This window comes from Frankliniella occidentalis, unplaced genomic scaffold (assembly GCF_000697945.3).
Source record: "Frankliniella occidentalis isolate FOCC.00 unplaced genomic scaffold, Focc_3.1 Scaffold45, whole genome shotgun sequence".
Taxonomy (NCBI): Eukaryota; Metazoa; Arthropoda; class Insecta; order Thysanoptera; family Thripidae; genus Frankliniella; species Frankliniella occidentalis.
The window spans coordinates 1,777,974-1,792,197 of record NW_026267175.1 but is presented as its reverse complement, the minus strand read 5'-3'; the positions used below and the strand labels follow the sequence as shown (position 1 = coordinate 1,792,197).

The following is a 14,224-nucleotide window of genomic DNA, read 5'->3' as shown; positions in this document are numbered from 1 at the left end:
CCCCCCCCCCCTTTTTTTTTGCTGCAGTTGTCGTCTGCTACATTTGTCAGGTCAACCAGTGGCCTGGTTTTAGGAAGTTTCATGTTTTCTAACAGATTTGAGTCACTGAGACGGTGTTCTGCTCTGAACAATGCCTGTTTGCGTCAAGCAGCATAGTTGTCCATCGTGTCACAAGAGATTTTCCGATCGAGATCGTCTAACAAACCACCTGGGCAGAGCCCATGGCTCTGAAGGGTCCAGGACAATAAAATGCAACATTTGCTTAAAATGTTTTCTCAATACTTCTGCACTTGGTAGTCATCTTAGGACACATATTGGTAAGTTAACTCGTTTTCGAAAATGAGAAGATAATAATAACAAAATGTATAATTAAACGTGGATTGTAATTATTTTCAGATCAGGAATATCCATGGGAATGTTCGATTTGTCAAGAAACTTGTTGCAGTCGGGAAAATTTGAAAGGCCATATAGCTAGTCATTCTAGCAACGGGTTATTCCCATGCCCCTCATGCGAAAAGGTGCCAAAAATTGCCGTTATCAGTGTCAGCACAATAAATATCTGCATAAGGAATGAAAAGTAAAAATTTTACTCATGATGGTTTTTTCATGTTTTCAGATATTTTCTGGGTATTTCAGCCTTAAAAAGCACATAGTTAAAACACATAGGGGCTCCGGTATGCAGTGTTCACTGTGCGATTGTTTTTGCCGTGATGCTCAGATTTACAAAGAGCATATGCTTCGGTAAATTCAAAGCAAAATTATTTATGTGACTCATATTTTATTGGATGAATTGTTATTTGTTTGCTAAATATTTGATCCTTGTTGCAGTCATTCTGAGCAGAAGCAGCATCCCTGTGATCACTGTGAGAAACAGTTCACAAGAAGTGACAAACTAAAGGAACACATTAGACGAATGCATGAATGTGAATCTTCAGAGGAGGCTTGTAAGACACTTGAAGAAAAAATATTGGTAATTTAAAGCTAAAAATTTTCTTTACTTTGTGTGTTATTTTGAATTCTTAATGGAACATTTTGTATGACTCTAGCAAAGAAAAATATCCTCCGAAACAAGGATTGAAAGGAAGCTGCAAGACTTAAATGCGCAATACTTGTTCAAGTGTCAGCCCTGCCTTTTGGGTTTTAAGCGAAGAGGCATGCTTGTAAATCATATAGCTAAGCACCACCCTAATATTACACCTGATGAGGTTCCTGAACTTAATCTTCCAATTATGACAACTACTCGAGATTTTTTTTGTCACCTGTGTGAGAAGGTATTTCTTCAACAGCTTATTTGCATGTTTTAGAAAACTTTTATCAAGGCATCATAATTATACTTTTTGACTGTTTTCAGGTTTACAAAAGCAATGCTAAAAGAAAAGCTCACATCATGAAGTTTCACTCTGAAGCAGTAAAGGTAATATTTTAAAGTCTTAATATTTTTATGCACTGTTACTGTTATTTTCATTGGCCCTTTTCAAATTAATCTTTATCTAGGAGGGTAAGCAATTGACAAACACCTCCTATGGGCAACCTGCTGGAACAATTGCTAAGAAACCAGAACGTTGCCCATGGTGTCACAAGCAGTATGCTGCAAATGCGAAACTGTTGCAACATATACGGAGCCAACATCCGGACAAGTCAAATGAAGAGGTTTGTGAGAACTATAGCTTGCTGCTGTTTTTCCATTCATGCCGTGAAACACACATATTCATTAAATGATTGTAACTTTCCCATCCCAGCTTCGTAAGAAAGGGAAATCTCACATGAACAACATTCAAAATAGCTCTGAGGACTGCAAATTTTTTGATGTTGAAAAGGCAAATACAGCAGAGGAGTACAGCACTGATATTGATTCATGTGGAACAGAAATGTTTGTCATTGAACCAGCAAGTATTGGAATGAGTGTCGAAATTGGGGCAGAAATAAAAGGAGTACAGATTGTTGAGCCAATTACAATGAATGATGATGACGAGATCACTTTGGCTGGTACCGTATCTAGTAAATTAAGTATTATTTTTGTTTACTGTTTCTGCTTATCATATTGTCATTAGTAAAAAAAATTGTTCTCTTCTCAGTGTGCCTAATGATGTCACACCCTAATTTTCCACAACTTGAGGCATCTGCAGATGATATTTCATCAAAAGATGATCTATTAAATATTATTGATTTGAACCAAACTGATGCATGTGTTGGAGAAATAAAATTGCTTGAAGACACATCTCTGACTAAAGAAGATGTGGATCTTCTCATGGCAGGTAATTGACTATGAATAATCTTGTATTGTAATAGTTTTATTATTTACCCTTCATTCATGTCCCTCCAATCCCTTCTTTCAGAGTGGTTGGTCGATTTACAATCTGGCCCACCCTACGGTGAAAGTACTCTTCAATTGATTCAGAAAGAGCATGAACAAAAAGACACTATCAGTTTTGAGGTAAGAAAAGTGTCCTTCATTTATGCTACATAATGTGACATTGGATAAATCCTTAGGTGCTAATGTATTTCTTGTATCCCAGAGCATTGAAGATATGCAAGATTTGCCGGATGCATCAGATCTTGTGATCAAACCATATGCTGGATCTGATCATCACCTATATGACATAAACTCTTCATTGACAGCTTCTCAGCAGACACCACCACCAGAAATTGTTTATTGTCCTTATCCACCACATTGAGGTAATTTATGAAAAACACAATTGGTTTGAATTTGAAATTGTTCTCTTTTACCTGGAAAGGGTAATAGAGTTCTCTTGGCAGTTTGCTCTGCCTTGAGTTGGAGTTTTGTTGCATGGGTTGGAACCTAGCAACACTGAGCTTAGCAAGCTCTAAATTTTCTTGTTGATCTCATTTCTCCATGTGGGAAGATTTGAGAAAAAGATGCTAGTCATCTTCTATTGGTAATTGAATTAACTTACTACATATTTCATAATTGTGAGGTTGATACTGTAGTTGTCATTGATTGTTTAAAAAAGGGGATGATAATTTACCATTTGTGCACATTGCAAGGTGATACAATTGGTAAATGATTGATCGATAATTATTTTTAAATGTCATATCGAACTGGTCAGGTGTATCCAGTAGACATTTGATTGGAAAACTCACTAGAGTTTGCGTTTTATCAGGTATACTTACTTGCTATGAAGTTCACTCTGAAAAACACAACTTTATGAGATATTAGGAGTTAAAATTTGGGTCAGGTTCTCTGACTGTTAATTGTTGGTTTTAAATTGAACAATATTTTATTGCGAGAGAATTGAGTCAATCGAAAGATTTGGTGTTGAAAAGTTTTCGGTGCGGTGATATATATTTGATTTTCTTGGGAGAGTTATAGTAGCCTGTTGATACAAGAATTTCTCCTGTAAAACTCTTGCTAACTGGAGATTGAATGCAATGCATGCCTCATTGTGCATTATTGTAGTTAATATTTGTCAAACAAAGCTGGTCTTTGCGGACAAATGTGTAAAGAAACAAGTACGCAAAGTACTAATTTTTGTAGTTTTCCTCTTTAGAGTTCACTTTTAAATTTCATACTCTTAATTCACTTCTTAGTTAAAGAATTCTTTCTTTAAAACAATTATGTCTCATGGTTTGAAGTTAAAGATAATCGATAGAGGTGTAAGAAGTGAGAATTGTTACATTTAAACAAATGATGCTTAGTGAGATGCAGTTCTTAAGATAAGTATTGCTGTGAAAACTAAGCTTTTCCACAGTTTTTTCTCTAGACGTACGACAATGTGTACTGATAGATTTCTTGAAATCCAACATTGCTTCTACCTGACTTTAAGATAGAGAAATATCTTCTTTGTTGTAGCAATTACCCTAAGCTTTCTAAAATTGGATGTCAGAGAGATTCTCTTATTTCAAGACATTCTCAGTTCTTGTAGTTAAGAAAGGGTCAACCCCGAATACATACTAAATTCAAGTAGTAAATTTTTTGTGTGTTGTAGGAGAGAAGGTTTTATCCATTTGGGATTTAAAGCTAAAAGTTATGTAATGTGCTATATGGTATGATGTAACGAATAGCATACAAAATGATGTGTTCACGTTTCAATAAAAATAATTGCTTCTTGAAAGTTTGAAGACAACATTCATTTATGTAAATTTTATGTCTTATGTCCATCAATAAGAAAATACAAATATGAAATAATCTACAATCTGCTCGTATGCTGAGAAGAAAAACAATCAGTAACATTAAATATTATTTTTCGGTAAAAATTAATGAAAGACACAGGTGGCATCATGTGCAAGAGAGATCAAATTCAACAATGGCAGAAGGTTATTTCTTCACATTTCCTACAATTCATTTCATTCCACTATCACTATCTTACATAGAATATAATTACTAGACACTCAAAGTGGCTAAACAGCCCAAGGAATGAAAAGTGAAATCAACAGGATATCACTTGGCATGCTTTCTTAGGGAAACATAAGTAAAGCCAAATTGCTAAGGCACTTTAAGAGTTTATAAAAATGGCCTCTCTGTCAGCTTTATGAAGGGGAAAACACTGCTTCCTTACACAATAACAAAATATGTCTTTTCTTTGAAAGGATGAACTTAAAAAGTCAGTGCAATCAGATACAAAAATAAAACTCAATGAGAGTATGATAATGAACACTTAGACCCTCAATGATTTTAGAGCAACAAAAGCCATAAGGAAATAAGATGAGTGTTCCTATTTCAAATTTGAAATGTTGACTTGAGATCAAGAACTTCAGAGATGTTCCACAAATCAGTGCTTTCAGAATTTGACAACACAATTGTAAGCAGTGACAGCCATTGAGAAACTGAGTAGGTAAAGCACCTACAAGTGGAGACGTAGATAACAATTTAAAGATTAACAGATCAGGGCATTTTATTAAAAACCTCATCCATACCACTAACTCAAAAACCCTCTAATTATTCCAATCTCTTGGAAAGGAAAAATAATGGCAGTTCTCATAATTTCAATCAACATATCAGTGATGTGGTCCACAACTTTTGATTAGTAGCAAATCGATCCTTGATAATATAGTGAATGAACCAAGGAGAACACTTATCTTTTGAAAAGATTGAGCAAATATTTTGTCCACATGCCAAGGCTGAATGCAGTATTCATAGTTTGAGACAAATTTCATTGTATGATCTTTGAAAACAGGGGCTTAACTAGATATTGAGATCGGTAATATTTACTGTGGGACAGATTAGAGATGACTGAAAATACCCACAGTCATTTGAGATCTTACTAAAATAGAAGCTTTACACTTGATTTTTGAATGAAATTTCACACATAAATTCTCATTCTATAAAAGAAACAAAAACAAAACACTCAATATATACTTCATCAATATCTTAAACATTTCACTTAAATGCAATCACTTGAAGACTTAATGCTCCTTGAGGAAATACCTACAACATGCAAACAGATTACATGTACCTACATACCCATAAAGTTATAATGCAATTCAAATTGTAATACATCAAATAATTACAGTAACAAGGATAAGAGTTACTTGTATGAAAATACAAGAAACTGATGACAAGCAAAAGCTGGAACACAAAACCTGCCATTGTCAATGGAAGGTTGAAACTTTTAACAACTAACATGCCTTATACATCTTCTTAACAAGTTGCTCTATTTTTTTTATGTAGAGCACTATAATAAAGGAATTTATACTTTACATATCACATTAAGATCATTTTTTAATTACTCATGAACAGCTTTCCTCTATCAGAGATATATTTAAAATAGCAACAAAAATAGAACAGAGAGACAAATATTAACATTTCACTAAAATGTAGAACCCTGGAAACCAATCACTATATTAATTTAATTAATATACTGGGCACAACTGAACAACATGGAACCCTAGGGAAAGAGGGTCACAAACGTCACAAAGGATATTTGCACCTTAAAGGTGATAAGGTTCCCAAACTATTTCTAACTTACCAATGTGGCAATGAAAAATAAATGCCAGAATTGGAATGACAACCTACAGTCACTGGTTTTAGCTCAAATTTCATGAAAGTAGAACTAAATTAAACAGCTGAAACATCCTCCAGCAGGGCAGTGTTAGAGTCAACTATCTTCAAGCTAAAATCTGTTGAACAAGACTTGACCACAAATGAAATGTGAAATTCGGGTCACAATGGCTTTTAAACAGCTATGTATTCTGGACTAATATGTATTTTTGGAAATCCTTTAAAGAAACCAACCAATATGGCACACTTTTGATTAAGTTGAGGTGCTGGAGTGTGTAATAAGCCCAGCACTAAAAGCCAGAACAAAATGTCCCATTCATTTAAAAAAAAAATCACAGCTGTAGCTGAATAACCTAAGTGAGATCTCAATTGAGCACCACCCTTAATGCATACTGTACATAACAAATAAAAACAAAACGAGTTAAAGAAATTATTTTTATCTCACTGATACACATCTAACTGAAGCTTCTTGTGTGCATGCATGTCCACCTAAAGATAGCGAGTCAATGAGGCCCACAAAACTCCTCTTCATATTTCAGAAACAAAATTAGAGTCACTACAATTTCTAATCTCTTGTCATGTGTTTGGTAACAGCCTTCTAGGCAGATTATCAACACTTCTTAAAACATCAATTACTTTAAAATAAGGTAATCTTCAAATCCATCCAGAGATTTCATTTGCAAAAAGAGTATGGTCAAGGTCAATGCTTTTAACTGATACCATAAGCAAGAGTAATGATCAACAAGCAATGTACCCACAATATCACTTATAGTGTAAGTGAATAAACGAAACATTAACTCATAGCAAACAGCTGTCACATCAAATAGAATAAACAAATGGACAGCAGAAAAGTTGTTTGGATAAAAGACAAATCCAACCTTTCTGATACGCCCCCAGAAATGAGTATTCTCTTCCACAATGATAAAATTACGTAAACTTTTCAGAAGATGGGTAGACCGAACCTCAAGCAACTAATTTAAGAATTATAGTTAATAAAAACTGTAGTCTATGATTAAATATATTTGATAAACAATATCAGATTAAAAAAAAATAATTTATCACTAGATACTGGTAGATTAGATAGCAAGAGTCTACCAAATCATAACAACGACAAGATAAGTAGGTTATGGCCGTTGCAGCTGATTCTATTGAAAGTTGGCCACTATTACTTTCACACAGTCAATAGAAAAACAGTGCACCCAGAAGTACCATCTCTTTCATGTAGAAAACACTGAAGTATTTTAAAAGTGGATGTCACTTCAATTGTACTCTCAAATTGAGAAGTATTAAGCTATATGCGGCCAACAGTAAATGCTCGAGTAAAACATTAGGCCAACAAATATCACAAATTAAGAACGAATTTGGTTATTTTACCTATCATGTGTGACCAAAGGAATGCAACAATACAGTCTCACTCCTATCAAGAATTTTAAGTGCAGCAGATCATGAAACCGGTATCATGCGTACGAATTAATGAGAAAAAAAGAAGTAAAATTAGATAAAATCTACAGTATTAAAATTCAGAGCCCCATAAAATTTGCAGCCCATAGCATAGGCCAATTTGTCACAAAAGATTTAAAAGGTTCATTCAGACTGTTCGATTTTCAAAGCACCTACCGTGGTTTGGGTGCGCTTACGTTTCCAGCACTCAGGGTGAAGTCTCTTGCGCTCATGAGAGAGTGCTTTAGCCTCCGATATGAATACTTCTTTCTCATCAGCTGGCAACTGTCGCCATGCCTCACCAAGTATCACACTTACAAACCTGAAGACACAAGGCATTTGAGTGAGAATTATGTTACACTTTGGTTAATATAAGTGATAGAGCAAAAAAATATAATAAAGTAACTACCTGTTGTCTTTTCCAGGGTGCATACGTATGAGTTTTAAGCGGTGCTGTTTCGCAAACAACATGAACGCATTCATAGGTCTTTTGGGCCTGTCTGGATCTAAAGGAACTTTAGCTGCTTTAGCAGTAGTTTTATCAGAGGTTTGCTGCGAGCCTTTCTGTTTGGAGGTTTTATTTCCTTTAGAAGACTGCGAAGATATATGCTGATTTGGTTGTTGCTGTGAAAGCTGATGAGGGTGTTGAGTTTTCATGGTTGGTGTGTTTGGTGGAGAGAGTACTAGAGAACTTGGAGTAGGAAGAGAAGTACCCAATTCTTCAGGTGAAAAGCTGAATCTAAAGGGAGCAAAAGAGAAAAAAAAAACGTTAAAAAGTTGTCAATTAATTAAAGTGCCCAAACTCTGTAAATGAATATTTAGCTCACCTCTTAAACTTTTCACAAATACCGGGAGAAGAAACTGATGGCATCTTTGGCGGCACTGGGCAGCTGTCACCACATTCTAAATGTTGACACTGAATTCCATACTGACGAAGAACTATATCAGGGCTTACTGCACACCAGCCTATAAACAATTTCTCTTATTAGACAATTTTGAAATCCTTCCAAATTAAAGATGAAATTTAAGACGTAGATAGATGGATGTTTAGTTGGGAAACATCTCTACTACTTTTAACGTCTATTTACCTCTTTCTACAACCAAAAAAGTGTGGTAGGAATAACAAGTAGCAACAAGCTTAAAGTCTCCAGCTACAGATGGGCTTCCTGAAGAAAATGTTATTTCAACAACACTAATGGGCGTTTCTAAAGGATTGATTCGTTGAACCCGAAGTTGTCCAAGCCTTTCTGGTGTTAAAAACTGAAGTTCACTACACTGATGTACTTCTTCAGCTCGCAAGGTAATTTCTGAGCTATTGATTGAAAATTTGAGTAGAGTACCTGAAAAGAAATAAAATAGGCACTCAAGCAACCAGTGTTGTAGTAAATTATAAGTGCATGAAATAAAATAAAACTCACCCATTTGAAAACAATGCCACACTGGATATGGCCATGGAAGTCGCCAAGGGTCACTTTCATACATTAAGCTGGACACAGATGAAAGAGGCAGTGAGTGAGCATGCCGTAGGTCTTCTTGACTACTACCCAAAGATGACGGGGCAGGACTTAGAAGAGCAGAAGGAGACCCATTAAACCAGTGTGGTGACATCATTGAAGGAGAAGGTAAAAAAGGGCTCCATGGAGAAATATGATGGCGAGCAAATTGCTGATGGGCCGAGCTGAGATGTTGAGGCTCCATTAAACCACTGGAGTGTGGAGAAGTGGGATGTGATGAACTCGTGATAAGAGGAGAAGCAACCTCAGAGAGTGTTGACGAGACAACTGTAGAGTCCTGTGGACTTTCTGTTTCTCTCTCTGGGAAAGCTTTGGGTGTTGGAGGAAGAGATAAGTTCAAAGGTGGGCTTGAAGTTTCTGGCGAATGTTCTTGTTTAAAAAGTGAAGGGAAGAATTGAAGAGCTGTAGCTGGTGCAGACAAGGGACCATTGTCTACAGCATCAGGAACACTGTGCGCTCTAAAATAAATCGAGATTAGTTAGAATGATACATAAATAGGAAAATTACAAGAAAAGGGATCCAAGTTATTTTTACCTTTTTCTAAAGGGTAGGTTCTTCTGCATTAGAGGACTTTGAGGACCCGTCGCTAGTATTGCAAACTCTTTAAGAGTTGTTGAAATACCCACAGGCAGTGGCTCCGACTGCTCATTGTTTCTCAGATTTAATGGAGGAGGGATTAGCTTCGGTCGTTTCATATTTGTCTTAACTGACAAATCCTTTGGTTTGAAGTCTAGATCAGTAGGTGAAATGTTGCAGTTATCCTCTTCTCCTGAGTTCACACTGCTATCTGTTGACTGGTTACAACTGAGATCCATCATTGTTGCAGAACTTGCCATAATTATCATAGGTAGAACAGATATTTCTGAAAATAGAAAAAAAGAATTAACTTAGTAAGTACGAGCCAAAAAATGTCTGAACAGATACAAATTCCTAAAAGCAGTGGAGACTTGGCACAGTACTGGTGAAAAATGGTCATGTTACAAATAAGAAAAGGTACCAATATAAAATACAACACGACTAAAACGGGTAAGGCTAAATGATGACTCATATTCCTGACCACTCGAGCAACGAGAACAAAGCAAGAATAAGTGAGGTTATGTCCCCATGCACGTTCTCTCGCGCAAGGAGATGTTACATTAACTTCTGAGAGAATTTCATTCGTACGAGTTTTGAACCACGATAAGGAGGGATGCTTAAAAAGATTTTTCCCACATGCAGTTTGGCTGAACAACATCCTCAACATGGACCAAAATGCCAAACCTCAACAGGTTGTTGTTGTTTACCCCGTTTGCAAACAAACGCACACCGTGCTTTCAATGAGACCCCCACGTAGGCTTTCCGACCCAACGTCCGAAATAGCTAGACAAATATCGACCAATCCCGCCAGGATATTTTGAAAAGTGATTATCAAAAACAAGCAGCATCCGTTACTCACCCGAAATGAAAATACTTTCAAGGCCCACCCATCTCTAACTACCTGCTTGCTTATCACCCCTGCTCCGTGCCAACACCACTCGCATCCAGTAGCCCGAGCAAGGTGTGTACTCACCATTATAGGCACGCGGCCATCCACGTCTGCAAAACAACTCCTCGACGAACCCAACTTCTCAGATCATGGTTGAAGATTTGGTCCAGGCTCGACCAATTCCACGATTCAATGAGTCCCAAATGAGCAGCGATGTGATTGCTGAAGTCGTCTTGAAGCTCTTAGCTCTTTGTTTACCATGATAACAGGAGTACCAACCGTTCAACAGGTGTCGCAAAAGTAGCTTCTGGGTTATTTATTACAGATATATGTTGTTGTGGCTCATAAAGGGGTTAAGGAAAAAAATCTAGAAATATTTACCCGTTGTGGGGAAATGCAGTAAGGTTTTTACTAACGTAACGAGGAAATAAAAACTTGTCGGTGCAGGGCTGCAGGTGAAGAGAAAAAGAAAAGAAGGTGCGGCCAGCGCAGTATGATGCACCTGATCCGTTTCCCCTTCCTCTCCGCGCTCCCCGCTCACCCGTCCTCGCCGCTGCGCCTCCTCTCCCCTTCTCCCCTCCCCCCCTCTTTCTAATCCTCGCCTCACTCTCTTCTCCGCTCCTCGATGTCGATGGGATTGTTAGCCTTGAGCCGAACGAAACGCAGCTTTGTGCTCGGCGCGCAGTTCGCTACGATGGCAAACGACACGGCCTTTAGTATCTCTTATCACAGTATGCCCCATTCCATTAAAACACACGCTTCATTACGTGCAAAATATATTTTTGTTCGCGAAAAAATACCGCCTTACCCAAATAGAGAGAGACTTGAATGATTTCTGAATTTGTTTTGAAATTCTAGTTTTATTGGTCCTATTCTGAATTCTTAGTTCAGCTCAGCCTCGGGCAGAGCCGCTGCGACCGCAGCAGCCACACAGCTCATCAGCCCCGCTGGGCCCGTGGGGACCCCCGGCCCCCGGCGCACTCACACCTCACTATCGCAGCTCAGAGTTGGCGACTCCCTCTGCCCCATCCCGCCACGCCACGCCACGCCCTGCACCACAGCCCCCCGTGCCATTTACTCCGGGGATGAGATTTCGTGGCCTTGATGAGTGGTTCCTCATCCACTTACTCGAGCGCACAGAGGGCTGGGGTGAGGTGCTGTGCTGGGCTGAGGGGGGGGGGAGTCGGGGGAGCCGGACTTCTTGGGATCGAGAAGGAAGAGGATCAGCACGGAGGGACAGGTCTCGGAGGACAGGTACGGGGAGGGCAGCGGGTGGAGAGAAGGGACGTGGTGTTGGCGACATTATATTGTCGAAATGGCGGCGGGGACCGCCAGAAAATTAGCTTCTAACTAAGAGAATTAGCTCGCGAGTGATGCTATATTTCCGCCACAAAATTGAACTATGATCGCGTTGGCGGGGAGCGAGGCGAGGGCTTGCGGGGTACATCATCCCCTGCGACTCACCGTCAGAGGGGATGATGAAGAAGGGAAAGGAGAGGGTGAGGGGTGCTCTCCCCCCCCCCCTCTCCTTCCGGGGGAGGGCGGGATGGAGCGGGAGAGCCGCGCTGCTGGTGTGACTCAGGGGGTGGGCAGGCCTCGCTAGGGGTGGCTCTCTATATAAACAGCGCCGAGAGCAAGGCAAACACACAGTCCGCTGGCAACAAGTGCTGCTCGCCCCAGCCTTCTCCGCTCTCCCCCACGCAGCAGCCCGCCGCCCCAAGTGACCATCAGGTAAGAGCGGTACATACAACATACAAGCCTCTGCCCCCGCGCAGTGCGCGCTGCCGCAGCACGCTCGCTCGCCCACGCTGGCGCTGGCCGCCCCGCCGGGGTCGGGAGGTGAAGGGACACGGAGGCCGTTGATAGAGCAGTGACGACATGTTTACACCGACATGCGACGTCACGATGGGCGCCGGCAATATCTGGCATCAAGCTGGTCACGTTATCGTCTCAATGTGACCACGATAATAACGTGCATCCAACGTGACATTTCCGTTTTTCACAAGCGCCGTGCTATCTGCTCTGCGCCGCGCCAAATGCTAGTTTCTAAATAAGCCCCAAACTTTAGTGGGCGTTTTTGCTGAGTACCCCCGTTTCTTTGATCTACGCTGACGTGACTTTACAAGTCAACTCTCGAGAGCACACAGAGGGTCCCTTGTGTTTAGATAAACGTTACTGGTTTCCGTTCTAGTATTGATGAAGTTTGACGATGATTCACGTTCCGGTACTGATAAAGATTGCCGACTAAACTTGTGTTCAAACATTGTGACGTCTTATTTTCAACGACTGTGTCTAGTGTCACAATGGTTGGAATACTATGCCATAATCGTAACGTTGTAACGTGACAAAGGTACGCCTACCTACCATGCACTTAGCCTGTGAGGGCAGAGCCATGCAATGGTATGTCGCTTGCTAACGAATGTGACATGATATACCAAGCTATGTGACACATTTGAAATTATATTGAATGTGACGTCGCAGTGCTTGAATAGCAATGCACAGTAACGTTCCAACGAACTACCGGGTGTTGTCCAGGCTAAGACATATGGCAGTGTTCGTTGGGTTGCCTATGCATTGGCTGCAGGGGCTGCAGGTGCGGGGCGCTGGTGGGGTAGTCCCATCCCGCGCCTGCAGCAAGTGCATAGGCAACCCAACCTACTGTCATGTCTTAGCCTGGATACCAGGTACTTGTGATGTGATGTCACTTTTGCCGAAACATTCACACATTTACACGCAGGACCATAGTTTTTTTTTTTCAACTGGTTCCCATATCATTTTCCAGACGACCAAAGCCTCGTTTTGAACGCGGATTTTCCTCTCGCCCACAGAATGCAGGTCCGCGCCCTCGTCGCCGTCTTCCTCCTGACCGCCCTGGTGCTGCTGGCCGGCCCCGCCGCCGCCACCTTCCGCAAGCCGCCCTTCAACGGCAGCATCTTCGGCAAGCGCGGCACGCCGGACCAGGTCCGGTCCATGGCGGGTGAGTGTCGCATGCAGGGGCGCGGGGCTGGGGGGAGGAGGGAGGGAGGGAGGGAACAGGGCGGGGGTGGCCGTCCGGAGGGGGAGAGGGACGGGGGTACGGGCCAGTGACGGGGCTGCAGTTATGTTGACGCCGTTCCTTTGTTCCAGAAGTGGATACCACGGCCAACACGATGAACGCACTGTGCGCGGTCGCCACGGAGGCCTGCAACGCCTGGTACTCGGCCGATAACTAAATTCCAGGTCAGTGCAACGACTTTCCTCTTCCCTGTTTGTTCCTTGTTTCGGTCCTCCGCCCTCGCTAAGGGGGCTGGAAGAGACCCGACCGTCGACCGTACGCCCGAGGGTTTACGTCACAATGAAAAAGGCTTGACAATAAGACTCATGACACATGCCAAGGAAACGTAAATTTCGACAAGTTTAAAAAACCGGTGTTCGCCTGGCATGCGCGTGATGTATGTTGTACCCTTCCGTTGCACCGCGACGGCGCGGCAAATCGGGAACGGGGTCAGGGCTCAAGGCTCGCGGGCTGAGGTCGCCCCGCTGCCCTTGCAGGAAGCTCGCTGCACGACTGGTCCAGGCGAGCTGGGGGCTTCCGTGTCGCCGAGGAGGGGCTGCGCCAGTAAGAGGCGTCGTCGCATTCCCCTTGCGAATCAATTTTGTTATGGCCAATTTGGCACCCGCAAAAAGAAACGAACCCCCTGGTGGAGTCATTTAATCGTAGCGTCTAGAGAAATATGTTGATTCCTTCAAAAAGTGCAGGTTACAACTGGGTTGGATAGTACGCGCACGCGTCGTCGACCTCCATTGAATTTTGAGGCGGACAGCGCACAGCGCACAGGCGCGGTTTTAGGTGGCCCGGGGGCCGGG

At 41.3% G+C, this 14,224-nt stretch overlaps 3 protein-coding genes across 5 annotated transcripts in view; 2 read left to right on the top strand and 1 right to left on the bottom strand.

Annotated features, from left to right (window-relative positions):
• The first annotated feature begins 8 nt into the window (after positions 1–8).
• LOC113208248 (PR domain zinc finger protein 10-like) lies at positions 9–4,073 on the top strand. Its single transcript, XM_026425176.2, has 11 exons — positions 9–317; positions 397–518; positions 617–741; positions 829–970; positions 1,047–1,271; positions 1,352–1,414; positions 1,495–1,650; positions 1,740–1,986; positions 2,076–2,255; positions 2,337–2,434; positions 2,517–4,073. Exons 1-11 carry the CDS (start codon positions 131–133, stop codon positions 2,673–2,675), a joined length of 1,704 nt encoding a protein of 567 aa, XP_026280961.1. The 5' UTR covers positions 9–130; the 3' UTR covers positions 2,676–4,073.
• Position 4,074: 1 nt separating this feature from the next.
• On the bottom strand, positions 4,075–10,655 carry LOC113208247 (HMG box-containing protein 1). Of its 2 annotated transcripts, none has more exons than XM_026425174.2 (7): positions 10,463–10,655; positions 9,448–9,775; positions 8,818–9,371; positions 8,488–8,739; positions 8,227–8,365; positions 7,809–8,138; positions 4,075–7,721 (listed from the first exon to the last, which is right to left on the bottom strand). In XM_026425174.2, the coding sequence occupies exons 2-7, from the start codon at positions 9,756–9,758 to the stop codon at positions 7,544–7,546; spliced, it is 1,764 nt and encodes a 587-aa protein (XP_026280959.1). In that variant the 5' UTR covers positions 9,759–9,775; positions 10,463–10,655; the 3' UTR covers positions 4,075–7,543. The 2 variants fall into 2 exon arrangements, with proteins under 2 accessions (XP_026280959.1, XP_026280960.1); XM_026425175.2 differs by lacking the exon at positions 10,463–10,655 and adding an exon at positions 10,349–10,451.
• A 1,318-nt stretch (positions 10,656–11,973) lies between these two features.
• LOC113208280 (neuropeptide SIFamide) overlaps positions 11,974–14,224 on the top strand; it is an 8,373-nt gene continuing 6,122 nt past the window's right edge. Inside the window, exons 1-3 of one of the 2 annotated variants that reach the window (XM_026425225.2) lie at positions 11,974–12,109; positions 13,207–13,355; positions 13,508–13,597. In XM_026425225.2, coding sequence (XP_026281010.1) covers positions 13,208–13,355; positions 13,508–13,590 — 231 coding nt within the window. In that variant the 5' untranslated portion in view covers positions 11,974–12,109; position 13,207 and the 3' untranslated portion in view covers positions 13,591–13,597. Of the gene's footprint in view, positions 12,110–13,206; positions 13,356–13,504; positions 13,598–14,224 lie in introns of both variants that reach the window. The other variant, XM_026425224.2, reaches the window with a different exon arrangement.

Excerpts from the sequence above, each read along its gene's own strand:
- LOC113208247 (XM_026425174.2), bottom strand. The coding sequence starts at position 9,758 with ATGATAATTATGGCAAGTTCTGCAACAATGATGGATCTCAGTTGTAAC. Across the intron at positions 8,139-8,226 it reads ATTTGTGAAAAGTTTAAGAG|ATTCAGCTTTTCACCTGAAG; the intron begins GTGAGCTAAATA and ends TGCTCCCTTTAG. Across the intron at positions 7,722-7,808 it reads CACCCTGGAAAAGACAACAG|GTTTGTAAGTGTGATACTTG; the intron begins GTAGTTACTTTA and ends TTGTGTCTTCAG.
- LOC113208248 (XM_026425176.2), top strand. The coding sequence starts at position 131 with ATGCCTGTTTGCGTCAAGCAGCATAGTTGTCCATCGTGTCACAAGAGA. Across the intron at positions 742-828 it reads TACAAAGAGCATATGCTTCG|TCATTCTGAGCAGAAGCAGC; the intron begins GTAAATTCAAAG and ends TCCTTGTTGCAG. Across the intron at positions 2,256-2,336 it reads TGTGGATCTTCTCATGGCAG|AGTGGTTGGTCGATTTACAA; the intron begins GTAATTGACTAT and ends CCCTTCTTTCAG.